This window comes from Scomber japonicus, chromosome 17, assembly GCF_027409825.1.
Source record: "Scomber japonicus isolate fScoJap1 chromosome 17, fScoJap1.pri, whole genome shotgun sequence".
NCBI classification, from domain to species: Eukaryota; Metazoa; Chordata; class Actinopteri; order Scombriformes; family Scombridae; genus Scomber; species Scomber japonicus.
Window position 1 is genome coordinate 11,920,089 of NC_070594.1, and position 27,612 is coordinate 11,947,700.

The following is a 27,612-nucleotide window of genomic DNA, read 5'->3' on the forward strand; positions in this document are numbered from 1 at the left end:
GGGAACATCGACTCAAAAGTATTGACTTCCGATTTACAATGGATTGCAGCGTTGACAACGCCACTCCGCATACACTTCACTGTGGACTTGCACACTGTTAAAATGGCATTTTTTCAAGTGTTTTTAAGCTGGATCGCTCAAGCGTTTATATTTTTCCTCTTCCTGTTTTTCGTAGCTTTCCTCGGTTATTGTCTGTACATTAAATACATTCATATGAAATATGACCACATACCCGGGCCACCGAGAGACAGGTAAGTTAAGTGGGTTACTTTAATTCCACCAACATATCTCAACATTACCTGACACTTTTTAAAAATCTACCTGCAGCTTTCTCTTCGGACATACACCGACGTTTTTCAGGGTAATGAGAAGTGGAGGAATTATACACGACACAATGCTGGAATGGTAAGCACAAGCGTAATAATGCGTTAAATTAGTGAAAAACTTCATGCTTAACGCCTGTTATACTGTAGCTAGATCAGTGATCAACATTTGACTTTGGCTTGTTGCATAACTAACAACATAACGAAAGTAAATGCGTCCACACAGATGCAATAAGTGGCACAAACAAGCAGTTATTATCCAATCATGCTCTGTGGCACTTATAAAAAAAAGCCAATTTTTTGTATCAAGAAGGCAAGAGGAAAAAATCTAAGTGACTTTGAAAGAGGGTTGATTGTTATGCTGTGGGGGGCATTTTGCTGGCATGATTTGGGTAAATGAAAATCAATACAAAGTTGTCCTGATCCCATGATGAAACATCTACCCTGATGGGAGTGGTCTCCTCGGGGATGAAAATGACCCCATCCATAGGGCATGAATATGCTATGGCGTTCACAGTCACCAGGTCACAACTCAATGGAACACCTATGGGAGATTTTGGACTGACCTGTTAGAGAGAGTTCTCCACCACCATCCTCAAACACCAAATGAGGGAGTATCTTTTGAAATAATGGTGTTCATCCCTCTAGTAGAGTTTCAGAGACTTGTATAATCAATGCAAAGTAGCAATGAAGCTCTTCTGGCGGCCCAAACCCATACTAAGACACTTCATGTTGGTTTCTCCTTTAATTTAACCCCCCCGACTCTATGTTGTCTGTGTTCACGTATCTTTATTTGTTAAATATATATTTCAGTTGTTATTGTGTCAGTTTGGGCTGAGAATTTCACGTGTAACTAATATGTTGCTTATAGGTGTGAGACTTACGGACCTGTTGTCAAGATAAATGCTCTGCATATTGTTATGATCACCACTACCTGTCCAGAGGCAACCAAGGTGAACACCTCACTTCACCAAAGTATTTGTGTAGCCATACCTAAGCCATCAGTTCCACAATAAATAGTGTTTAATGCACCATGGGCATGCATGCTTCAAATCCTTGCCAAAAAATGACCATAGAGTGCCAATTATTGAGCCTTTTGGAGAAAATATCATGGTAGCATTGTATAAGCATCACTTTTTTAAAGTTTTTTTCTGGTTTCAGGAAATCTTGATGTCCCCAAAGTACCCCAAAGCTAAATTTCTCTACAAGAGACTCTTCAACCTGTTTGGTCAAAGGTAATTTATCAGATTAATTGTACTTTTTATACTGTCTACATCTAAAGAATACAGCCATGAATTCAGGAAGAATTTGTCAAAAAGGGAAGATGAATTGAAACAAGCTGTCTTGGTACATTTGTCTGTTGTGTTAGACCTAGGTAGTGACTTTGCAGGTTCCCTTATATGCAGTCATTAACAATCCTATTCACTTAATGAGAAATGATTTTTGTTCCATGTGTCTCTTCAAGGTTTTTAGGCAATGGCCTGGTAACAGCACAGAACCATGAGTTATGGTATAAACAGCGCCGGATCATGGACCCGGCCTTTAGCAGCTTGTGAGTTATTTACATTTTTAAGTCGAGATGAGATCATTATCTTTTGCATAAGAGACAGAACTGAGTATGCGCCCAACCTTTATCTTATATCCAGTACTTCAATCACAATCATTTTAAATTCCTTTCGCTTGTTGGGCTGAATTATCCTAATTCAGAGTCTCTGTGGAGGCTTGCAAGTATGTCCTGGCTGTGCTATTCCATTTTCTAAAACTACCATTATTTCCAGGTATCTGAGAGGTTTAATGGGCACCTTCAATGAGAGGGCAGAGAATCTGATGAGTAAACTTACAGAGGTTGCAGATGAAAAAACGGAGGCCAAAATGCTCCACCTTGTCAACTGTGTCACTCTAGATGTTATTGCCAAGGTATTGTGTCATAGTCTGTTTTACGATTCCCTATGCAGTAGCTCTGGTCCAACAGGACTTTTCATTTCATTTTATCAAAAGTTTGTCAAATCAATCTGTAACTATCTCATTATGTATGTTTCTTATCTTGATAACTTTTCAGGTTGCTTTTGGTGTGGATTTAGAACTGCTGAAGAATAATGATGATTCACCTTTCCCTAAAGCCATTGAGATGTGTCTGAAAGGGATGGTGCTCTATGTACGAGACATGTTTTTTGAGGTATGACTTTACCCTTGGATTATTCTAAAGTTTGTATGGAAACCTTGTAACCTTGTGTGACATCTTAAAAATCCTGCATTTCCAGTTTAACCCAAAGAACAGACCGATTATGAATGAAGTGAGGGAAGCATGCCGCCTGCTGCGCACAACTGGAGCTCAGTGGATCCAGAACAGAAAGACTGCCATGCAAAATGGCGATGACGTACCCAAGGATATCCTCACACAAATCATCAAATCTGCTGGCAAAGGTTATGGTCTTTAAAGTTCAGCACACAGTTTATCAGTGTGTTGTAACAGAGTCAAGACAATTGTAAAAATAGGTTTAATGGTCTGGATAAGAACAGAGTTTAGATTTTTAAGTAAGTAGAGAATAGTAAAAAACATAAAATATAAGCATCCACATCTCAATATGTGCATCATAAACTTCATCATTAAAGTTTAAGCTACCACCTGTTAAAGTAGATACAGTAGATAGGTTATATAAATAGATCATTTGTCATTTAATTTGCATTTTAAATGACTTTCCAACATGGTGACTAGAATTGACTTGTTCAATCCCATGTTCTTATTATTTCAGAGGAAAGCATGACTAAAGAAGATGAGGAGTTGATGTTGGACAATTTTGTGACGTTCTTCATTGCTGGTGAGACCATGTTGTTGAACACTCTTTGAATCTTGGAATGTTATGATGCCACTGTGCTCCATTTGAAATATTCATTTTGTCATTTGTAACATTTTAGGGCAAGAAACAACAGCTAATCAACTGGCTTTTTGCATCATGGAACTGGCAAGACACCCGGATATACTGGAGAAGTAAGAGCTAATAAAGTGAAAACAGTTTCAGATTGTCTTTGTGGCACTGCAAATTTCTTGAGTATTGCTTTATTCCTCAGAGTGATGAAAGAGGTGGATGATGTCATTGGGATGAAACAGGACATAACTTATGACGATCTCGGTAAAATGGTCTACCTCGGACAGGTACATGTTATAGGAAAATTATATCTCAGCTCTTTCTGAAGGTGAAGCATTCTATGATCATGTGTTTACTCACTCTGTTCTTTTGGGAAATGGCGCCATCTGCAGTTTAGTTGCTAAACCAGGATCTATGACTTGCTTCATGTAGTAAGTAACTGACTCAAGATATGTACCTCACACTGTAACCTCCCCCCAGGTGTTAAAAGAGACCCTGAGGTTGTACTCAACAGCTCCAGGCACATCTCGTGATTTACTTGAAGACATTGTCATTGATGGTATCCACATACCTGGAGGAACCACCTGTTTTGTGAGTAATTTACTTCTGAATGTGTTTGTACCTTGAAAGTAGGATATGAATGTCAGAACCCAAAAAACTTTTAGAGTGTGTTTCTATTTTATATACGTTAGGGATTGTACTTATCACTTAAAGAACACACACACAACAACACAACTCAAATTTTTTGGAATACAGACAAACAATACCTACTATTAGAGCAGCAGTTTTAATTTCGTTGTATTGTTCACAATATAATGACAATAAAGACTTTGACTTGACTTGACTATTAAAACGTTTATTACGTTGCTTTGAAATACAGCTTAGCTCCTATGTGAATGGTAGGATGGACAAATTCTTCAAGGACCCACTTACATTTGATCCAGATCGATTTCACCCAGATGCTCCCAAGTAAGTCACATTACAAAATTGCCCCAGACAAAAAAAGAAGATGGTCTGTATTAACTGCCCATTATCTGTTTTACAAGGCCTTATTACTGCTATTACCCCTTTGCCCTTGGTCCACGCGCATGCCTGGGAAAGAATTTTGCTCAGGTAGGTGGTGGTGACATGAAGACTTATAAATAATCAACACACACACCAACAGTACCACAGACTGTATAAACACACTGAATTAACCCAATGGGTTGTGTTGTGTTTACAGATGGAGGCTAAAGTGGTGATGGCCAAGTTGCTCCAGAGGTTTGACTTCACCCTGACTCCGGGACAGTCCTTTGGCATCCTGGACACTGGCTCTCTCAGACCAAAGAGTGGCGTGGTGTGCCTTATCAATCACAGGAATCACAAGAAATAAATGGTTAGAGTATCATGAAATGAGAAGCAATCATATCATTGCCTGTGGTGAAATTGGGTGCTTGGTTTCTTTATTCTAGCTTACTGTTTACCGCTCTGTGCTCTCATCCTTTGTAAAGAACATAGTCTGTGCAGTACATGTAATAAAGGAAAACACAATATATACAAATTAAATCATGATGATTGTACATTTATCTTGCAGCTCTTTAACCCACTGAGCCAGTGCCTATAACACTAAATTGACTTACTGAATATCATATTTTTATACTAATGAGAAAAAAACACTGATGAAACTGTATCAACCATAATAGCTACTTTTATTGACACAGAGTTTTTATACTGACTTTATTTTGAACTTTAATATACTGATGATTAATATAATACCTCAAAATCTGATTTTTATTTCTTGCTCAGTTTTCCATGCAGTGATTTTGATGTCCTCAACCTGCAATGTTAGTCTTTTACTGACAGTGTACACAGGGAGGCGCTGTGACTTTGTAAAAACAATCTAGGCACCTGTTTAACTGCAGTTTTCAGAGGATCAGAAGTTGTTATTCATCTGAACGTTTTTCATCTTTTCAGACATTCTGTTGAAAGAAAAATTATATTAAGAGGCGAATAGGGATGTAGTTGAATACTAATTTTAATTTTACGGTGGTTTCGTTTTGAAGCAGTAGGCTAATTGGGAAAATTACAGTTGTATTATGCATCTCCCTGCTTGCACAATGTCTTTGCTTAAAAAGTCATAAAGTAATGAAAAACAAATACATGTCTAACTGAGTTTAATGGATGTGACAACTTAAACGTACCACTTTAAATGCAGCTGCATTAATGTGTTTTATTGATGTAATTATGGAATTTAAAAATAAAATAAACGTCCTACATTATAATCTAGTTAACTTTTATTATTAAACATAATGGTTAATATGTATTTTTCAAGTGCTGAACATGTCTTACTGTTCCTTTAAGAGGGCTGAGCTTATGCCTTGTGAGTCTTCAGCGCACTTTTCATCTACCTGCTGCCCACTCCTCTCCCACGTCTTGATTGGCCGTCTTGGCTGCAATCCTCTTGAATGATTTCAAACCAAAGTGTTTGGACAAGGAGGAGGGGGTCCGCTGCTAATTCCGAGCTAGCTGTGTGGAAAAGGCTTGAGTCCTCCGTCCACCGACCCACCAAAGCCTGAGCAGAGAGGCTTCACCCAAGGAGCGTCGTTTACGGTGAAACGCACTGCCGCTGAGAAAAGTAGGCTTTTATATACAGAGAGAGGTGTCGCGTTTACTTCAATGGTCGCCGTTTTCGTGTGAAACGAGATTTAATTTGTATTCAGGTTTCTTGCTTTTTTGTTTCCCATCGTTTTGAATGGAGCGATGTCCAGCGGAGACGGCGCACATTGCGATTGGACGCGGTGTGTTGTGTTGACAGGACTCTGCATCTGGGACCTGATTGAAAATAATTGGTTATCATTTTTAAAAAAACAAAGCATGTGCTTTCGTTATTGACGGAATGTGAGTAACCATCACTACATTCCCAGATCCATAAAGGATTTTCCTTTAGAAATATATTGAGGGTATCAGTTCATGCACAGGTTGCGCTAGCATCACGTTAATATTTTGCTCTTTTATTATTGGCTTTTGAAACAGGATAGTAAAATAGTACGATGCTTTCATACTTTGAACGATGCATTCTTATTTTAACACAATTCCGCAACTGAGGCTTGGTTAATTGAGTTTCGACAGTTAATTGCAAGCCACCCTTGAAACGAATTGAGACTCTCAGCCAGGGCAGTCATGGCTAAAAATCCGTCCGAGGGGCCCCGGGATGACCTAAGCCAGCTGACGGACGAGGAGCTGCTGCGGTGCAGCAAAGAGGAGCTGATCCGGAGATTAAGGAGGGTTGACGGCGAGAAAATGAACTTGATGATCGAGCATGGCAACATGATGAAAGACATCAACCGCCGGCTGCAGGTGCACCTGCACGAAATCCGCAGCTTGAAGGAAATCAACCAGAAGCTGCAGGACGACAACCATGAGCTCCGGGAGCTCTGCTGCTTCCTGGACGATGACCGACAGAAGGGCAAGAAGCTGTCCCGGGAGTGGCAGCGCTTTGGCCGCTATACTGCCAGTGCCATGTGGAAGGAGGTGGGCACCTACATGATGAAGCTGAAGGAACTGGAGGCCAACCAGGAGACTGTGCTGAGGGAGAACACAGAGCTGAAGGAGATCATCCTCATGCTGGATGAGGAGAGGAACGGAGCAGGGTCGAGGAGCTCCATAGACAGTCAGTCCAGTTTGACCAACCTGAACGGGGGTACAGGCACGGTCAGGGATGTCGGCGATGGGAGTAGTACGTCCAGCACAGGTAGTGCTGGTAGTCCTGATCACCACAACCACAACCACATACACAAGCCCACCTCAGAGCACAGTAAGTTGGGCCCCACCATGAGGAGGTCCATGGACGACCTGTCAGCACCGCACCATCACAGGAGCATCCCCAATGGACTCAATGGTGAGTTCATACACTGCCTCCACCTTGACACACACCTGGCTGTCACATAATCTGCATGCAGGCTTACCACACAAAAAGAGTCCAAACAATCAGCTCAAATGTGAGTTCTTAATTAAAAAACTTTTAGGTTCTAGTGCATTCCACCCAACATTGTTTCTTTGGCCCTTTGATCTTATTTTCACCTTTTTGTCACAAAGAATACTCTGAAAGTTTCCAGCTGCATGTAAAGATCTCCAAACAAGGCTGGTTTGGGGATTTTGAAATTACATTTAATTTATTTGTAGCGTTTGTTTCTCATCGATAATACAATCAGGCTGTGTTGCATAGTTGTGATTGCACTGACAACATATGCTGATCAAAACTGCTGTGAAGGATTAGCAAGGGGGGGGGGCTTGGTTTTACCACACAGTAACGTCTTGATTGGGGTGATTATGACACATACGCATGTGCACACGCAGCATCCTTAAGTGGCCTTTTCAGTCCCACGCTACTCCATCATTTGAATCTGCACTGATTTAGGTCACTGCTCTTTTGGTCCTTAAGGAGTAGGGCTTATCTTAATAGCTTTTAGAGGGGGCTCAGCAAATTGATTGTTTTTTTTGTTTTGGGTTGTTTTGTTTTTTTTTTTGGGAGGAGAGGGAGGGTCGTTCACTGATTATCATTGTTGTCTTTTGGTTGTGGAAGAGCACTCATGTCTGCTTAGGGACTGTTAGAAATGCATGGCGTGGGACCAGAAATCAATGTCCCTGCTTTAAGACCTAAATACACAGCTGAGAGCTGCGAGGGGGGATGAAAATGCTATGATGGAACAGGAGAATACTAAGCCTCGTTTAGCTAGCACATGGGCTGGTAACTCGCCATGATCTGTTTGGCGAGAGGAATAAATTCTGGGAATCCTCTATCCAGTTGAAACTTTACTCATTTTTTTTTTCATATTATCCTGATGTACAAGTACAGAGCAAAAGCAGGGAATAGGAGATTAAAGCAAGCAGCTTCACATCAGATCAGGTCACATGTTATCCATCACATTCCCGTAATTGTGCAGTGTGAAAACCGTGAAGGTAACAAATACAAAAGGACGGAAGCATGCATGAGGGAGAGATGAGGGAGCCCTTAATCCGGAAACACACACACACACACACACACACACACACACACACATATATATAGATTCACACGCAAAAACACACACATTTTTGGGCGGTGTTTGGCTGTCATTACGTAACATCAATATTGTGTCGGTAGCGGCCTAGCACCTCTCTAAGCTGTTGTTTTGCTACATGTGTGACATTGTGTGCCCCTGAGGCTGTGGCTCCGTGTGTTCATCACTGACAATGACATACAGACACATAGAGTCACATGACTAGCATGATAAAAAAACCTGATTCAATTGAGAAAAGGTTTATTTTGTTGTTTTTGTTGTTAACAGCAATGCAATCGCAATCTGATCGATGCTGTCTAGTCTCCTAAACAAAGCTGAGCATCTCTCCGGCTTTTACATAATTGCGAACAACCCCGTGGGTAAAAAAAACCAGAACTCACAGAACTCGTATTGATGTTGTGTTGTGAAATAACCCAAGATGTCAATTGATGAAAACAAAGACAAAGCGATACAACATTGATCATAATCTACTATTACACAAGCTGGTATAGGCTGTACCCGGATGCAGGCAGATGAAATAAGTGTTTCATCACTCCACTTGATGAATAATTCTCAAAAAACCTGCTTGGATAAAAATTTTAATTGCCTGCAGGTCAGCACTAGTTTCTACAGGACTGACTTGTAAGAAGTTGGTCTTCTGTAACCGCACAGATTGACTCAATTGACTGGTTGAAATCTGAGTGGAGTGACCATGTTGTGAGGTCAGACGTGGCCGCGGTGTGAGGTCTGTGGAGTGGCTTTATTTAATGCTGTCCAAATGCCAGTGGCTCCCCTGGGCATTTAGGAGACAAGCTCGAGGATTGCCGCTCAAGTGCTAAATGAACAGCATCTGTCTTGGTGCCAGACACACGCACACACACACACACACACACACACACACACACACACAGACACACTAAGGCGAGGAGGAGGAGAAATCTGTCTTTAAAGTAAAACTAACAAACTTGTTTGACTCTTGAATTTCATATCTTTTCAGCCATTTAAAAAAACAAAAAACATTTGTTCATCTTTTTGGCTAATGCAAATTTAGAAAATCTCCATTTCTTTAGAAGAAAAAGAGGCACTGGGAGAGGAGTGTATGAAAGGGGAGTCCAGCAAAGGGCCCTCAATGGGTCTTGGTGGTGTTGGGGGAGTGGCTGAACGGTGGTAAGGGGTTGGCTGGGAAGCTTTGGGGGTGGAGTGGTGTGGAGTGTTGCAGGGCATATTGAACCAAAATGAGGTTGGGATTCGGGGGACATCCTGCTGTCTGCTTAATTGAATTTCTTGTGCGTTGACACGGTTAACAACCCCACCACCCCCAACCCACACACACACCAGCACCAACCATTCCTCTCCCTCAGGGGATACAGACTGTGTGAATGCATGTTTACTAGGGCTAGATGTGTGCTGTAATGTGAGAATAGAGTGAAAACTTGTGTGCTGAAGAAAATAAAAGACACGGCAGCGGGGGCTACATTGAGTACTACTGTGTTTCATAATCTGTAATAGTGACTTCTATTTCTGGGCTTTTCAACGTCTGCATTCACTTTTGGTGGTCTGGAACCCAATTCCACTCAAAGACTTTCTGAAATATGATGCTGTCACAAAGAGTGTGCATTAGCCCCCCCCCCCCTTTTATAGTGCCATACAGAAACAGACCTTCAGTGTTGGGCGGAGTATAGCTGCATGACATTAAGACAAAGTGGCCAAGCGAGACAGTAAAGTGCTGCTTTGACATTGGCCAGATGAACTGATAAAGATCCTCTCTGCAATAATGCTTGTTGACCTTTAACACACCCTCACACATTGCCTTGGCCAAATGGCTATGGAGGAACAATGTTTCTAACTCAACAGTTAAAATGACTCTAAATAAGCCAGAGAGTGAGGTGCCTCTGACTCAGATGAAGAAGTGAGAAATGATCAGGCAATCAGGCAATGTTGATATTGTATGGGAAACCCTGCTGTAACCAATAAAAGACCAATAAAGGACGTAACCAATATGATGAAGGACTTGCGGTCTCAACAAAGCATTTTTTATTTAGTTTGACATAGAAGAAACTGATTTGGTTGTAGTCATTCAGTGTAAGATACTGTCCACTTGCTAATGTTAGTAAGGTGCAGGGAAATAAAACATATTGTAAATTAAACATTGATTTGGCAAATAGTTGTAGTTAGTAGTAGCTGTGTTGGGAGAGCTAAGACACAGTGGTGACCTTTTTAGAGGAGAAAGCTATAGAGTCTACATGGGAAGTAAGCTAACGTAGATAGTTAGCTCCACTTTTATATCATTAAGTGTCCAATGATAGACTATAAACTTATCCAGAAAAGACAAAATGTTTGCAGATAGTTATGATGATACATCTTTTGAATCAAGTGTAAAATTTCAAATATTGTCCCATTAGTGAACAAGCTAACGAAATAGTTAGCAAGCTTGTTAGCTAAGAGATTCTTTGAAAAAAAAAGAAGAGTGGACTCAATAGAGTACACCTGGTGTGTTAAGTCAAGATGGCTGCAAAGATAACAGAAACAGGGATTCATTGTTCATGTTGTATCTCTGCCTAACTTCAGTAGATCATAATATACTGGTTATGGAATGAATCAGCAGATGCTCCAGTTCAGATAAGCTCAAACTTTTCTATGGATGCCAGTTTTTGGTTCCAACAAAGGTCAAAACATGGCCTGCAACAGACAAGGTAAGCCTTATTTTTAGCCTGGCAGATTTCTGTAAATGCCTTATTTTACTTTGTTGTAAAATGGTGCGGACTGCTGAAAAGACAAAAGTCTAAGCTTTATAATAGATTCATAAGGAATTGAATTATAAAATAGGTTTTTCAAAAATTGATAATCACTGCAAACACGAAAGGTTCCTGAGCATACAGTCATAAGTTTGCACAAAAAATATTAGGCTGATGAGTCCACTAGTATGTGAGTTTAGTTGCAGGCAGATATACGGGACACACATACACGAGCAAACGCACGAACCCCTCCTGGCTTACCCCTGGCGGAGATGATTAAATCCTGCGAACAAAATGCCAAAGGAGTGGAAAGTGGCCCAGTAGAGGAAATAGGAAGAAACTCGGGGAGCCATTGTGGCTGACTAACACTGGCTTGTCCCAGCTGGCTAGCATGTTCATGGTTAGCTTGCTTGCGAGTACATTTCGCAAAGCCACTTTATGGCGTGACCATGCTTTTACCACAGAGTCTCATCAGACCACTGAGCTGCATGAGGCTCTCAGAAACCAGTTGGATATGTTAGAAATCCACTGGAGAATGAGATTCAAGCTTCAGCGTAATGCATTCCTACCAATTTGATTAATATGTTGTTTCACATCAAAGGAGACAGCTTGCACTGGCTTCCTACGTTTGTTCTCTTGAGTAAATTGGGCTGTTCCTAAGAGGCCACGTCTTCCTATGTTTAGTCACTCTGTTGAGTCACCCTATAAAGCTACCCACTTAGGTTCAAATTAGTCCTAATTACCTCACTGAGAAGTCATAAAATTGCATGTTTAAACCAGAACCTGTCCTATCAACATGTGTGTGGGTGCCACCGTGTGTGTGAACTCTTCTCCTTTCTGATTTAGAGGCTTTTCTCTCCATCTCTCTTGTTTCAGTTTCCTCCTCTTTTACCCCTGGGGAGTGACATGACCTATAAGCTCACAATGAAACTGTAAAACCAGCCCTGCCAGTTGGCCACGTGTGTGTGTATGTGTGTTTCATCATAGTAACAGATTAGTCAGTGCCTTTGCCTTGATACATTCATATGTAACTGTAGCATTGGATTCTTCTGAGTTGCTTCATCAATAATCTTTCAAAGGGCAAGTTCAGAATGTAAGTATCTCTTGAGAGTATAGTTTAATTTTCTTAGAGAACCAGTCAGGATTTTGATATCTTGTGCTGTATATTGTGTTTTTCTTAAATAAACATCAATCAATCATAGCCAGTCGGTAAAGTGAGCCTTGCATTTCTTTGAGTGAGCTCCTTTTTTTCATTTCAAAGGAAACTGGAGGATCAACAACACAATGGTGTTTTCCTCTCGGCTGTGGTTTCAAGTCATTGTGTGGCTTGTCTGCGGGTCTAAATAAAGAGGGCGTCTAGCAGGAATAGGATGTTTCTGTAGCTGATATCCTGTTTGTCCACACTCACATTCATGTTTCTGTCTTACAAGATGCTGAGTTGGTTTCTCGTAACGTCACCCCTGCAGCAACTTCAAAGGAAGAACAACAGATACTATTAGTGACTAAAATTAAATGACTGTATTTGCTAAAATGAATATGTTAGCACTGTGTCCGAAACCAAGTCACATCAGGTTATGAGTAAGTTTAAGACTCACTGGCTCTCGTTTCCCAGCATGTTATCAGCCCGTGTGAGGCTTGGCCAGCTGATAACATAGATAATGTAGTAGACACACAAACCCACCACACACACACATACACACACACACACACACACACACACGTGCATAAAGAGCCATGGGGGAACTCTCAGCTGTATACTGTCAGTGAAAAGCTAGCCTGTCAGGATGTCCCACATTCCTGGATAAACAAAAGAGGAAGTGGGTCTCTCTCTTACTAGTGACACAACAGGAATGAGGCTGCACTGAACGAGGAACAGACAGGAAGAAGGAAAACGAAAGAACATGAAAAACGGAACCACTCGAGCCTTCTATCTCTCAGTCTCTTTTTCAACTTTTACCTCCCTCGCTTCTCTTTTTCTGACATACTTCACTTCTCCGGTCTCTCCATCTGCATCCATCTCCCTCTCAGTTCTCATGAACCTGCTGTCTGATCTGCTGTCCGTTCATTGCCATCAACACAGCATTCAGCCGACAGAATGAGGTTATTGAGCCAGCATGAGCCTTTTGCACACACAGACATGGACTCGCTGTTAGATCTAACGCCAGTGCCTTTTAACAGAAAAATAAGTTTTATAAGAAGTCCTGCATGTTTTTTTATGTTGGCGTGGTCGCCTCTGACGGGTCGGAGCGTCAGAAAGTTCGGCTGTTTTCTGATGCAAATGCTGCTCGATACACTCTCTGCATCTTCCTCTACGTCTTCAGTGATCTAAATGGGTGTCCTTCTTTTCTGATTGTTGGGCAGTAGGCTGCTGGAGGGGCTGGGTTGCTCAGTCGCCTAGGCAACAGCAATGATCAGTGGGGCGAGTGTACGGCGCCCACGCCTAGCCTCAGAGTCACTGAAGCGGAGGGAAGTAAGCGATATGGGGGATGGGGATAGGTTTGGGCCATGGTCGGCCTCCATGCTGGTTGACCCATGCAGAATGATGCCAGCCACAGCGAGGTCAGCTCAGTGTGTGTGCGTGTGTGTTTGTCTCAAGTAACTCACTCAAAACAGGGTGCGGTCCTCCCAATCATTCCTATGTAGTTTTTAAGAATGCTTTGGGGTAGGGGTGGGGGCTTATCATACAGATGAGATGGGTTCGGTCAGCAAAACGGAACATTTGCTTCAGGTTGTCTAAAACATCTTTCCTCACTTATTCTGTTTAATGTAAAGAAAACTTATGTAAGACTTAGCTTTTAGTAATCAGCTATATTTTCAGACATGGAAACCTAATTGAGCATGGCTTATTTTAAGAAGCAGATAATTGCACCTGTCATGTTCTCAGGTGATAAGCTCATAATTCCTATGCTGTATCATACTGTAGCTGCATACATAATTATGCTATGGCCTGGCAACCTCATCTGTTCTGTATGCCCGGGGGTTTTCCGACACACAATACCCAACAAGCTGATGTGTATTAATATGCAGAGCTACAAGTTTAAAATCTCCATCTATAACAAATGTTCTTTCTTTTTTTGGAAAATTACATCTGACATTGAAGGGAATTGATATTGATTTTCTGTCTGAGCTTCACACACTTCAGTAACAAAGTGACTCACTTGCTGGCAACCTGGAGACACAAGAGACCTTTTTTATTAAACTCAATTTCAGTTTAGTTCAATTATTATAACTGTAGAAAAACACTAGTGGTTGGAAATAATGAAGAGTTTAGCTGATGATATCTGACGCTAAGAGCCAAGTCAGTCCAAACTTGAACATTTATCAGCTTGCCATCAAACAGCTGATTGATTCTGGCTCTGTCAATCACAGTATGTATTGAATCCTAACTTAATTCACATTTTTTGACTTTTTGGCCACTTAAGAGTAGCGCTACAAGCTGTAAACACAACATTGACATTTTATTGCTTTACAAAGTTTATATAGCAAATGTATGTATTTTCTCATTCATGGAGCAACATTACCATTTATTTGGAGTAGTGTTTCCAGGATTTATCCCCCGTTGAGGTCTATTTTGGTCTCCACCAACTCTTTAGAATAACATCTGGTTGTTTAGCTGCTAGATCTACTTTTTCAACCGAGAGCTGAAAGACAGTAAGGTAAGCTGAGGAGGGCTGCAGGGTCGGGTGATAATTCTCTCTGCTGTGTCCAACGGTAATGCAACAAATGAGGTGGCAGCTGGCTGGAGGGAAATCCCTATGGAGCTGGAAGTTTCTGATTAAGTTGCTGTTGGCTAGATTTTATGTCATTTCCAGTAAATGAAAAATCGAAATATCGCAATATAAAATGTGTGTTTTTAAAAAAGTACAAATGTAGGATGGCAAGTACTCTCCCATCTTCAACTTGCAAAGTGCATATTTAACGGATTCAGTGTGGACAGGGATGCAACATGATAGTTGGACACCGTTGTGCTGTTAGGACAGGTAACTGCGAATGATACACATTTCGCACACCAAATTATGGCTGCAACTAATGATTGTTTTTTGTTTTTTTAAGATTTTTTTCGGCATAGACACCTTTTATCCAACAGTAGACAGACAGGAAACATGGGAGAGAGATGGAGGTGTGACATGCAGCAAAGGACCTCCGACTAGGATTCGAACCAGGGTCGGCTGCGTACATGGCATGTGCTCTCACCACTCGACCACCTGCGTGCCAACTAATTGTTTTAATTATCAATTTTTAGTTTTAATCTGTCAACTGTTTTCTCAATTAATTAATCTTTGGCCATAACCCAAAGATTATAAATTTACTGTCACTGAAGACTAAATCAGAAAATAATGACTTTTAAGGAGCTGGAGAAAAAATCTTGTGCATATTTTTCTGATTCAAAATGAGTAATCGATTATGAAAATAGTTCTAGACCAAACAGTCTTTTGACTCATTTGGAAACAAGCGCTGAAAGAATGTCCTCTGCAACCCAGCGTGACTACACTGTTCAAGGTTTGAGCAAATGAACTGTTCTTCTCTTGTCCTTTTGTCCCAGAGTCAGCCTGTCCTTAACTGTCTGGAGCTGATTTTAATTAGCGGTACAGCACCCGTGGCAACACCCTTATTGATCTGTGGTTTATATGTCAGATGGGATGAGATCTAAACAACTGATTAAGATGCAAACTAGAGACGCAGGAGGGGAGTGTGAAAGAGTAACTGGGTTCAGGTGGCACTGTGACAAAAAACCATCTGGGGCCGCACCATAAACTCACTATCAGCAATTTGATTCTGTCTATGCATCACACCCAGTGACCTTTTGACAAGGAGTGGAACAGTCCCGTGTTGCCAAAAGTCAGCAACTCCGAGACAGAACACCTCTTCATCAGCTCCTTTTCGGGGGCCTGGAAGGAAGGAGACATTCATCTAGATTTTCTGTCTGTCAGCTCTTTGCTTTTGGGTGCTGTGACATTGGAGACTGGAGTCAGCAAATGTCATCACCTTGCTTGCATTTAGATCACGCTGTCACCTCACTCCAACTAGTAGTTTAACAGTTATAGATTGCTTTCTCTGATACACTGGATGCTTAAAATGTTGGCATGGGGCCGCTTTAGTTGGGTCCCACGTGGAACGGGGCTCATTCTTTTTCAAGTTGAGAGACATTTCCTTTGGATTTTGTGAAATTGTTGTGGCTGACTGGAAAATCGGACTGGAAAATTGCTCCTGCAGCAATAAAGAAATATTGAAGCACTTGATTTGTTGTTTAGATGATAACAGCTTCACTGTGAAAGTTGGACCTTTTGCATGACTACTAGAAGAAAAAAAAAAATGAAATTGGCGGCAAGGCTTGGAGATGGGTGAGATAATGTGGAGTTTTGAGGGTCGGCTAAAGCATCTGGAATGAATTGTTCAGTCTCAACACTGTTGCTCCATCCTCAGTAAGTTTTTTTGGAATGGTTTCAGGTAACCTCGCTCTGCTATTTTGGAGGCTAATTTCCTCTCGCAGGCCAGGTTCAAGTGCCAAGACTGGACTGTGCAACTTGGGGAAAACATGGTTCTGTTTGGAATTGGGATGGGCAGACATTTCTCTCAAAATGATCTTGTTAATCGGAGGCTGGAAAAACAAACAAACAGTACACAAATATTTTGATGACAAGTGATCTATTAAAGGGGATTATGTGTTTGTTTTTGTTTCATGAATGCAGAAATATGAAGCTGACTCAGTGTTGAGAATGAAGTGATTGGGGGTTGGGAATATGTATTTGGATGTTGATTCCAGTGGAGAGCTTGCAGTGTAACCACCCTCCTCCTCTCTTTTAGAACTGCTTCACATTAAGACTACTGTGGCCATCTGTCTATGTAGTGTATTGTTGCCATACTGTGTTATGTGGATGAAGGGAAAAAGATGTTTCCACTCTGTTTCCCCTGAATTTTAAGCTCATACATGTGCATAATTGCTTCAATTGGTACCAAATAAGTAAAGAAACTGAGAAATTCATGCATTTTAGTTTGGGTCAAGTTTTCTTTTCACAGGAGCCAAGAGAATGAAGTCATATGAACTGATGGGTAAATCATTAATCGGACAGTTTTGGTGGCCGTCTTCATGCATCATCATGGACCCACATCGGAAAGTCACATTCTGGTGACAACTTATGTATTCATTTATCTTCTCTGGTGGTTACAAAGAGCTCCCAAACAATGAATTGTTTATGAATATTATAGCCTGAGACATAACAGTCTCAGCCTATAATAAAAGAAAAAAAAAAGATTTACATAATTTAGAAATAAGTATTCCCGAACCACTCCTACTTAATCATTTAAGTACTAACACATTTTTAAATACACATGTACGCCCATACCTACATCTACACACATGTATATATGTACATAGCACATACATGCAAATATATATAAATTCAGCATAAAAAACCAAAAAAACGACACAGAATAAACTTAGAAAAAAAAGTGGGTCTTCCTCATAGACTATAAAAGAAATGGACGTAACATCTGTGACGTCACCCATTGGTTTGTGGACTGCTGCTTGGAAGCCAATAGTTTCGGATCTGGGCGGCGTCATCTTGAAAATTTCAAGTGCATGGCGGGGAAAAAAGAACACGGATTCTACTTATATGGGCATGAGGCGGAGTCATGGGCGGAAGTATGGGCGGAGCCAACAGCGGAGCGGGGAGGTTGCGAGGGCTGGATCTCGAGGACATTGGTCAATCAACCTGTCAATCATGAGGTAGCCACGTCCTAATGCATACCCTGCTTTATCGTCAAATATAAAATCAGGGAGAATGAACAGATGTATTTAATTGGCGTAAAGCTCATACTAAAGTCAGAAGAAATGATGTGTTTGGTCTGCTTTGCTTTCACACCATAAAGGAACTGCACCAGAGTTATGCAGCTGCTTGACCTCCTTTTTCAGGTGGTTGTTAAGCTTGCACCACTGTTCAATAGACAACTTTGTAACCAGCCCAAAATGAAACATGACAAAGCTAGTGATGCAGGGAGATATCAAGTCTCTGTAGTTTACTTTTTTATCAGCATTTATACCTCCCACCATATTGAAAGGAAATGAGCTAAACAAGAGAGCAACCATCTCTCTTTAGCATCAAGTTAAAACCAGATAATGTGCTCATAATTGGAGAATATAGACAATGAAGAAACCACTAGGGCAGCCACATAAATAATTCTAAACATATTCAGACGTGTTCTAACATTCAGTCCCCAGATATCTCCAGTCGAGTCAAAAACCTTTCACCCTCATGCTTTATTAGATAAAATTTATAAAGAAGAATTATTAAGAAGAAATTTGACAGATAAGAGTAGCGTGAGTCACATGGGGAAGGTCAGAGGCCGGCTTTGAACTTTTGAGTGCTTGTGAATTCATCATCAACTCTCCACCCTCACATTAAATATTTATTCGGAAGTGTTTCATCTGTCTTTCCTGCGTCCCAGTTGTGCTGCTCATGACAAATACTCTGCGACAATTTGATGGCTGTTGAAATTCCATCAAAAACGTATTAAGACCACCCCACTTAACCGTGGCTCGGGCCTCAGATTTAGAAGAGCTGATCAAAGTCATTATTTATCTGAACTCGGCCAAGTGTAGAGGCAGCGTTTGATTCCACCGATGTGACTGTGACAATCATAAAGCGCTTAGGTGAAAGCTGATAATCGTATGAAAATGTGAGCTCACGGGGAAAAAAAAAAAAAAAAAAAAAAAAGAGTTTGTCTGGCTAAATCAATGACTGGCAAACTGGAATGGGTAAGAGGAGGGGAGAGAGGTACAAAGTACAAATGCGTCTGATCTTTTCATCTGTTTACGCATTTGCGTTTATTGGAGGATGTTTGTGCTGGTATTAACGTGTGTGGGCCAGCCATCAGGGATGTCCGGGTGATTATCTATAAACTCAGGAGATGTTCCTGGGTCTCCCTCCGATCCTCTTTAACTCCATCAGAGTTAGCTCCGGGTTCAGCAGATGTACAGATAATGTCTGATTACACACAGGCTGCTTTGATCTGGAGTCCCTCCGGTTTGGTTGCAGTGATAGATCTTTAAAAAGGGGGATGTGGTGGAGATTGATAGATGGAAAGTGGAATGAAAATGTGGATGGGAAGAGATTGGTTTTAGAGTGTTTGGCTGGATGATAAAGGGGAACAAGGCGACAGTCGTACGAAACACAGATCCCCCTCTTGTTTCTGTTGCAGTCAGTTTCTGTCAGGAAGGGCATTATGGCTCGGTATAGAGTGGGTCGGTGTCAGATGAGGCAAATGGAGCCAGTTATTCATCTTCAGAGGGGCATCATGCAGCATATTCTAAACTCTTCTCACTCACACACTGAGAGGAGATGACATTTCTGACAGCCAATTATAGCCGGCCCGTCTCTCCTCTCCAGCACTGTGGCCTCGTTCGTTCTGATCTCACACTGCTCCACTCGTCTGCTGCTGTTTTGGGGGGGGGGGGGGGGTTAGCATCAGCACATTTCGACTCAGGCGTCAGCTTGCAAAGGCAACAAAGGTCGGTTAACGCTTTACTCAGTGTTTCTCCTAAGTCACCACAGACAATATCATAATTGGAGTATGACTGTATTCCAACATAATTATATTTGAATGTGTTATGCTACAATTAAAAAAAAACAAACAAAAAACAACAATATTAAATACAATCTACAAATTATTTAATGGGAAGGGTATCGATTACATCTGAATTAGAAGTGAACAATTAGAGGAATATGTTTAGCTGTGACCTTTCTGATCAATATTGCATTTATTATTTATATAGCAACTATTGTCTATACATTTCTGTTAGGGCTGGGCCGATATGCTTTTGTGCCGATTCGATTCTCTAACGATTCGATTTAAATTGCGATTCTGATTAGACAAGTATTGCGATTTTATATCTCAATGATTGTGATTTTCTTTCCTTAAACAAGAACAGGTTGAACCAAACACTTGATAATACATCATAAGTCATATTTACAAAAAAACAATACACACATCACATCAGATTGTGAGATTTATTTTTAAAACTGTGCACCTGCCCTCACAAAAACACATTCTCATCTGCCAACATCTTACAATAAACTAAACTGCTACATTTAGCTGGTCTTTAGTAAAAAAATAAAATCAAAATTAAATAAATAAATAAATAAAAATCACCAGAAAAAAAAAATCACGATTAATATAAAAATCGATTTTTTTGGCCCAGCCCTAATTTCTGGCCTGTATTTCTGGTGTACATACCATGAATTATCATAAACTTTTTTTTATTAACCAATCAAAGAAATGCTCTGTGACCTTAACTTTTCACACATGTAATAAAATCTTACATTAACAGTGTCCTTTACTCATTTAAAAATGGTGTTCTACAGTATTTATCAATGACAGTAATAATCTGGTATAGAGCTGCAATGATTAGTCCATCATTGAGAATATAGCTAAACAACAAATGACATCCGAGCAGAAGTACAGACGTCTGGAGTCATAAAATTAGGACACACACAAATGCAATCCCCTGGTTTCATGCAAGTGATGGATATGCAGCAGTGTATGTGACACTTTTCTATGTCTGGATGAGGTTTGACTGATGAATGAACTCTGTCAACCCGCCCATGCCTCAAGTACAAACACCACTGCACAAACTGTGCTCTGAAGTCTCACCCATTTCTTTGATGCCTCCACTTTGACCTGTGGCTGTCTCCGTCGCTACCCCGGCACTAGTTCTGATCTCAGTCTGAAATAGATTAATTGAGTAACAAAAACCAGCCAAGAGGGATTTCAGGAGATGTTTTTACAGCGCGTTATCTCCTATACATCCTCTCTGTCTCGCTCGCTCCCCTCTCAGTCAACAAAAGATGTAAGAGGATTAAACCATTGATGTCGTAGCTCTCTGAAACACGGCAGAGGGTTTGGAGGGGAGGGCTTCTCCGTTAAAAGGATTTGAAGAGCAAGATTCAGTGCTGAATTTCTGCCCACCACTCTTTTAAATACATGGCACGTAGCCCTGCGTATGATATGCACTGTATGAACCCAAGCACTCTCTTAAACCCTTTAGAAGATATAATAGTGTTAAATGGCATGCACACTTGATGAAAGTGCCCCTATTAGGGTGCAACAGAATGTCCAAACAGAGTGAGGGCGAAGGAAAATGGATGGGAGGAAGTGTCTGCTGCAGGGCAGTTTGAGAAGAACCTCAAAAAGAAAGATGCAAGGTTGAAGATCTAGGAGTAACAGAGGACACTGCGGAGCAAGCAGCTTCTCCTTTTGCTTGTTGCTAGGATACTATGCCCTTTTATTCAGTATTATGGGGTGTGCTTTACCGTGCTTTCTCTACGGAGTGGCACCTCTTTTCGCTCTGTGCCTTTCTAGATCTTTCTCCGCACTTTCTTCTGTCAACTTTTATTCTTTTTGTTTGAGAAACTTCTTAATAAGTTGAATCTTGTTGCCAACGGTGATTTTAAATCTGTGTGTGTGTTTATACCTGTTACACCTTCTTGTTGCTGAAACATAAAATATATAAAGGCAGCAGGCATTAGATGGAAAAGGATGGAGAGGGGAGAGGGAGGCCGTCGCCATGTGCTGCTAGTTAGTAATTCTCTCAGGCCGAGACCCAGGCTACATATGGTGGAGTATTTATACAACATGGAGCAAGATGAAAGGTATGATGTGAGCGGTTTCCATGTTGAAGTTAATAATTGACTGTTTGGAAAATGCCAGAGGAGAGAATAGCGTCATAAACTTCTGCCAAGACGAATGACAGCAGAGGCATGGAACTGATTCCTATTGTGTTGATGTTGTATTTACCACAGTCATGGCGGCGCGGTTCACCAGACTGGTGGAAAGGCTGACGGCAGAGGGTTTTTTGGGGAGCCCGCAGCAGCAGCAGCAGCAGCCGTCAGCTGATGAGGTCTGATGAGAATGGTGAATCAGAGAAATGAGGAGAGTGGAGGAGAGGGAGAGGTGGGGATTAGGGAGAAACTGGGGTTATGTGGAGGGTTAGGGGAAGGAGATATGGCGGGAGGGAAGAGGAGCATGTGGAGTGGTTGGGGTAGCAAAGAGGTAAAAAGATGAAATGAGCAAGAGAGAGAGAGAGAGGAACATGAAAGGGAAAACGAAGAGACAGGAGGAGAAGGTAGATGAGGAGCAGGTGAAAGGGAAGGAAAAAAAAAGAGCTTGGAGTCAAAGGGAGGACAGGCAAAAGGAGAGAGGGTATAAAAGAGGAGACAATGTCGCAGCTACTAGAAGGCACAGCTGGAAATTGGCCATCCCTGAATCCTCAGCTGCTGGCGCTGAGAGGTTAGAGGAGAAGAAAAAGCTTTTAAAAAAAAACACACACACACAAAAAAAAGACTGAGAGGCTAGAAATATATCAGTGCACCTGCAGAGCACTGAATGAAGACTTGCCGCCGACTTTTCATACTTTTTTTTATTTTCAGAGAAGTAAATATTTCAGCAGAGAAATGCGTTTTATCTCCGCTCACACAGCTGCTATCACTGTGCTTTACATTTTGGCTGTCTTTTTTTTTGGGACTAAGAGTGGAAAGGAAGATTTAAAAAAAAAAAGTTCTTCAAAGCTTTTTGGCTACAAGAATTATTTATGTAAGCATGTTGTTATTTGTGGAGTCCTATAACTTATCCTTGATACTTTTGTGTATCAAATGCCAGAAAAGAGCATTCAGGTTAATAATATTGTTGTCAGGACTGATAATGTGGGCAGTATGTTTGTCCTACCTGCTTTGTGTATGACTGGAGAGATTCCTGCAGTGTACAAGTACATGCGTATACTATAGGTAAACATAGTGTACACTCCCTTTTCACATTCCAGGAGCTCAACCTAACAAAGCAGAAACTATGCAAATCTCTATTGTAACTGTGCTTTTAAAGACTTCCTATCATGAGTGTGTTTTCACAACTGTTCCAACTTGGGGTGTGTCTAGTTTCTTAAATGCTTGTGGTGGTGGTGGTCTGATGTAGACTTATTTACTGTTTTGCTGTGAGTAATGAGTTTCAGTGTGATGTGTTGAGTTTAAAATTGTGATTATTCCAAGGCGTTTGTTGTTAATAGTTTTTAGGTGGGGCCTTGCTATGGCTTTAAATTGCTGAGAGGAATGTCAATAAGACAAACTTGCTGACAGGAACTTGGATGAAAAGGAGCAGTGAGCGCAGCAAATTATAGTAATAAAAAAGAAAAAGAAAACAAAAACAAGCAAGTCAGTTATGTAAGACAGGTGTGAGTGTCTGTGAACATGCCCTGTTGATGAACTGCCTGGGGGGGGAGAGGGGGAGAGAGAGAGAGAGAGGGAGAGAGAGGGGGAGAGGGGGAGAGAGGGAGAGAGGGAGAGAGAGGGGGAGAGAGGGAGAGAGAGAGAGAGAGAGAGAGAGAGAGAGAGAGAGAGAATTATTTTATGTAAAGGAAGTCAATAATTGAGCAAGTGAAGCAGATAAATACGCTGACAACAGTTTTAAGCCTGCAGCATTTTAAGTTTTAATTAGCTACCATTGTGCATTTTAAAAAGTCATGTTTGCATCTTACAGTTTATGCTGACAGCTCACAGATGCAACCATCTTATCCATACACACATCTATCATGTATAGCTCTCTGGTTGCTTTTTGAACACAACCCATCACATAGTGGGCAATAGTGTAAACCGGCGGGGTCATTTACAATCAGCAGTTAACATAACCTCTGCATCTGTTTGGGCTGTCAGGGCAGCTGCAGCAAGCCCACAGAGAAAAGGCAGAACACGCAAAACTCAACAGAGACCTCCTTCAATGGAAAACTATAAATAAATAACATTTGAAAAACACACACACAGTAATGCAAGAGAATGTTGTACAGGACAAAGAGCTAGCATATGTTCCCATTTGCTAATCTGCAGGTTTTACAGTAAGATGATTAGAGGTTTGATAACCCTCCATTTAGGGGAAAAAAGGGCATAAAAAGGCTAAAGGCTTGTTTAGAGCCAGTTAGAATTTATTTAGCTTCTCTCAAACCTCCAACCTCCAATCTTTTTTTTCAAGTCAAATAGTAAAATAAAAGAAGAAATTGTCCTGTTTCAAATCTGCAGACAGTGTGTGATCAGCCTCCTCTTGATTTCCTCTATCAGTTTCTTTTAGTGATTTACTGTTGACCTCCCTCCGTTTCACTATGAGTCAGTTAGTAAGATCCACTGAGTCAGAGGGACCACCTGGTCACCACTGGTTCATTCTGATCTATGTCACTCACTGCTAATGTGAGCTGACACAGCGACTCCCAAAGGACAGCTGGCTCTGCCGCAGACAATGGAGGCCATGCTGTGTGTGACCCAACCGTGCCGTCCAAGGTAAAGTTAGTCTTGCTTTCTGCAAGTGAGTCATCTTGTGCCATCTTGCGTCTTGTGGCTTTTGTCTGTGGTCGCGAAGGTCGCAGAGGCAATGGAGGTGTGCTGGTTGACTTGTGGTATGTAGTCAAAAGGCTTTGCTGCTAGCCCAACATAGCCGCGTATTGTTAAAGGTCTGTGGTCCTGTTCATTTAGCATAATATCCAGATTGTAGGTAGATGCAGCAGCAGAGGCCAGTTTCAGTTCACATGTACCACAATATAAAAACAGTGATCTTTCCTGCTGGATGGTGGTGTTATGTTTCAAATTTAGGAGTTAATATTCATAATGTATAGTATATGAGAAAAGAGTATTAGTTTCAAGGAAAAGTTTAACATTTTGGAAATATTAATTTATTCGGTCTTCAGTCTCTTATTTCCAAGAGTTAGACAAGAGCATTGATGCGACTGTCTTAGGGCCAGCCTCCAATTAGCTTAGCATAATAAGTGGAAACAGAGGAGAAAAACTAGGTATGGTATAAAAAATCCACCAGCATCTACAAGTACCTCTAAATATCACTAATGAACGCATCATATTTTATTTGGATCATCTGAATACAAACTAAAATGGAAAAAGTGTTTTTTACAATTCTGTTTTTATATGGACTTAACAAACAGTGTATGAAATGCTAATTTGTAGGTGCTAGCAGACAGATTTTGATACCAGAACCAGGCTAGTCATGCTAAGCTAGTTATGCTAAGCTAACCAGTTGTATGCTCCAGTTACATATAGACAACATATAGACAGCATTTGGAATACAATGGCTGCAAGCTAGCATCAACCACAGTAATAATTTTCTAGTCAAAAACAGTTTTATTTTATACTTTGAGAACACCTTTTGCTGTTTTGCATTTAATTGCTGGGACCCAGAAAAAAAAAATCTTAAAAGAGTGTGACTGTTAGATTGATGAGGCCGGCTTATAATTCTGCTTTGTCAGAGGACGTATCAAACCAAACTGCCTCTGTAACCACCCTACTGTGTAAATGATAGCTCTGCATCATAAAGTGAGAGCGTCACTTGATGACCAGATGATGGAGTGTCAAGGAGGTCTTGTATAATACAATTACCGGTTGATGAGTTTCCATTAGGCTTTATGAGATATTTATATTCATATATATATGTGTGTGTGTGTGTGAGAGAGAGAGAGAGAGAGAGAGAGAAAGAGGGAGAGAGTCCGGCTGTAGTCTTCAATAGATTGATTCAGGGCAGGTTAACCATCTGGCTATAAACCTTTAGTCTCACTCACTAATGGAATTTGTTCCCATAATTCCCCCCCACCCCCCTCGGTGTATGTGTGTGCTCGTGCTTTTGCCCCCTGTACAAGCTACACTAATAAACCTAATGGCTATAAGGCAGAGGTGGGGTTTAGGCCTATTAAAAAGGATGGAGCGCTTCAGTGCTGCCGTGGCAGTTATGGAATTGGGACCCATATGATATACCACAGCGCAGTGTATAATGTCATATAAAACCCTCCCGATGCACCCTCGCTACAGGCTATATAATGCCATAATCCACTCCATCATCCGATCAAATGTAATGCCCTAAATTTTAAACTTGCCTCGGCACAGGCAGCGGCGGCGGTCATAAATGTCATTACTGCCTTCAAGGGTGGAAATAAGGTTGACGTTTGTAACAACAGCACTTGATGAAGCCATTCATTAGCTTTAATTAGATGTTTATTGGTGTGATTAATCATGAGCATGTGAATGGAGCAGTGTTTGGTTCAGCTGATGCTTGTTTTATTGATTGTATGCTTTGTATGGCTCACACACTCTGTTGAGGTGTGTGTGTGTGTGTGTGTGTGTGTGTGTGTGTGTGTGTGTGTGTGTGTGTCTTTGTCAGCTCTGTTTTTGAACTTCAGACTCTTCAAGTGTGTCCCAGTTCCTTAGTACATGCAAAATGCTACTATATACTAATTTAAAGCATTGTTTAGTAGTTTTTTAATAGTGTGTTAAATGGGTTTACTTTTCCAGCATATTTACACATTTCAAATCTCCCTAGATTAACCATGTAGTATGGAATTGGGACACAGCTGTCAGTCTTCTGCGTGAACCCCTGATATCGTCATGTGACCTCTCTAACACTGAAAATCTGCCAGACAGGTTTGAAAGAAAGCATGAAGGTGTCACAACACTGTCATTTGATAGGGAGGCACTGATAACGCTTGGATGTTTTTTAAAATTTTACATTGTGTAAAGTAGGACTGGGCAATACATTTTTATTTAAATTGATCTAAATTGATATATCGGTAGCGTTATATTTTATAGATATCATTTTAGATTTTGAATAATATAAAATTGATTAAACTGTAATTTTCTGAGCTTAACACACTGTTCTATTATCTGCATTTATCCACTTAGTCATTATATCTACATTATATCTACATTACTTACACCACTAGTCAACCCTACAATATTGTCAAAATATCGATATTGAGATATTTGGTAAAGAATATCGTGATATTTGATTCTGTCCATATCCATGACGTAATTTTGAACACTACACTAAGTTATTCAAGTATTTCTCATTTTGCCTGGTTGCAAGTGTAATTGGAGAATTGTTGGGTAAAATTAATGATTAATCGCATTATCAGATGATCTATGGAAGTTTTTTTTGGATTACCCAATTACGGTTTAGTCCAAAAATGTCCAAAAATAAAGACGAATACCCACTGCCAGTTTCCAGAGCCCAAGGTGTTGCTTATTTCTTTCGGAAAACCAATTAAAGAAGCAAAATAATTCAGTTCATAATGATATAAAGTATAGAAAAGCTTCAGGTGTAAATTGTTGTCGATTTATTTTCCTGTCAGTTGATTAATCTGTGACACTATTTGAACTCAGCTGTGAGCAGACAAACACACCATTTTTAAAGGACGCCGTGCTCCAGCTGAATTTAAACTGGCAACAATTAGACAAGATCAGACACCTTGGGAATGCCTGGCAGCTCCAATCAAACGGAAGAAGTGCTAAGAAAACATGTTCTCGCTGCCGCTTGTCTCTCCGCCCGGCAGGCACAGCGGTGACAAAAATAACCAAGTGTAGCCTAATGTTTTTCTTGTCAGGTCTCGTAAAAATGTTTTCCTCTAAAAAGGTCGGTGGCTTTTACGCTGACTTGACTCTTCTTCTCTGTGATGTTTCGCACCTTTGAGTTCATCTTTCACATGCATGCGAGCGCACAGGCTGTAGGTGCACATGTGCGTCCTCTTCTCTTCCCTGTCTGGGCATCGTGTGTGTGTGTGTGTGTGTGTGTGTGTGTGTGTGTGTGTGTGTGTGTGTGTGTGTGTGTGTGTGTGTGTGTGGATACATGGAAGATTAAAATG

General features: G+C 40.9%; 2 protein-coding genes across 3 annotated transcripts in view; both read left to right on the forward strand.

Moving 5' to 3' along the window:
• The first annotated feature begins 87 nt into the window (after positions 1-87).
• Positions 88-5,151, forward strand: LOC128377316 (cholesterol 24-hydroxylase-like). The gene is made up of 15 exons (XM_053337245.1): positions 88-251; positions 328-405; positions 1,195-1,276; positions 1,485-1,558; positions 1,789-1,875; positions 2,102-2,240; positions 2,383-2,499; positions 2,585-2,747; positions 3,077-3,142; positions 3,240-3,312; positions 3,393-3,477; positions 3,671-3,781; positions 4,071-4,159; positions 4,237-4,303; positions 4,413-5,151. Exons 1-15 carry the CDS (start codon positions 103-105, stop codon positions 4,560-4,562), a joined length of 1,530 nt encoding a protein of 509 aa, XP_053193220.1. The 5' UTR covers positions 88-102; the 3' UTR covers positions 4,563-5,151.
• A 441-nt stretch (positions 5,152-5,592) lies between these two features.
• Positions 5,593-27,612, forward strand: part of ccdc85cb (coiled-coil domain containing 85C, b) — a 49,285-nt gene continuing 27,265 nt past the window's right edge. For both annotated transcript variants that reach the window (XM_053337253.1, XM_053337254.1), the window contains exon 1: positions 5,593-7,067. In XM_053337253.1, the coding sequence (XP_053193228.1) occupies positions 6,350-7,067 (718 nt within the window). In that variant the 5' untranslated portion in view covers positions 5,593-6,349. The remainder of the gene's footprint in view (positions 7,068-27,612) is intronic.

What these genes read in the sequence shown, in the direction of transcription:
- LOC128377316 (XM_053337245.1), top strand. Translation starts at nt 103, where the DNA reads ATGGCATTTTTTCAAGTGTTTTTAAGCTGGATCGCTCAAGCGTTTATA. An exon ending in GACCCGGCCTTTAGCAGCTT is followed by an intron (nt 1,876 to 2,101) that starts GTGAGTTATTTA and finishes CATTATTTCCAG; the next exon opens with GTATCTGAGAGGTTTAATGG. An exon ending in CACCCGGATATACTGGAGAA is followed by an intron (nt 3,313 to 3,392) that starts GTAAGAGCTAAT and finishes TTTATTCCTCAG; the next exon opens with AGTGATGAAAGAGGTGGATG.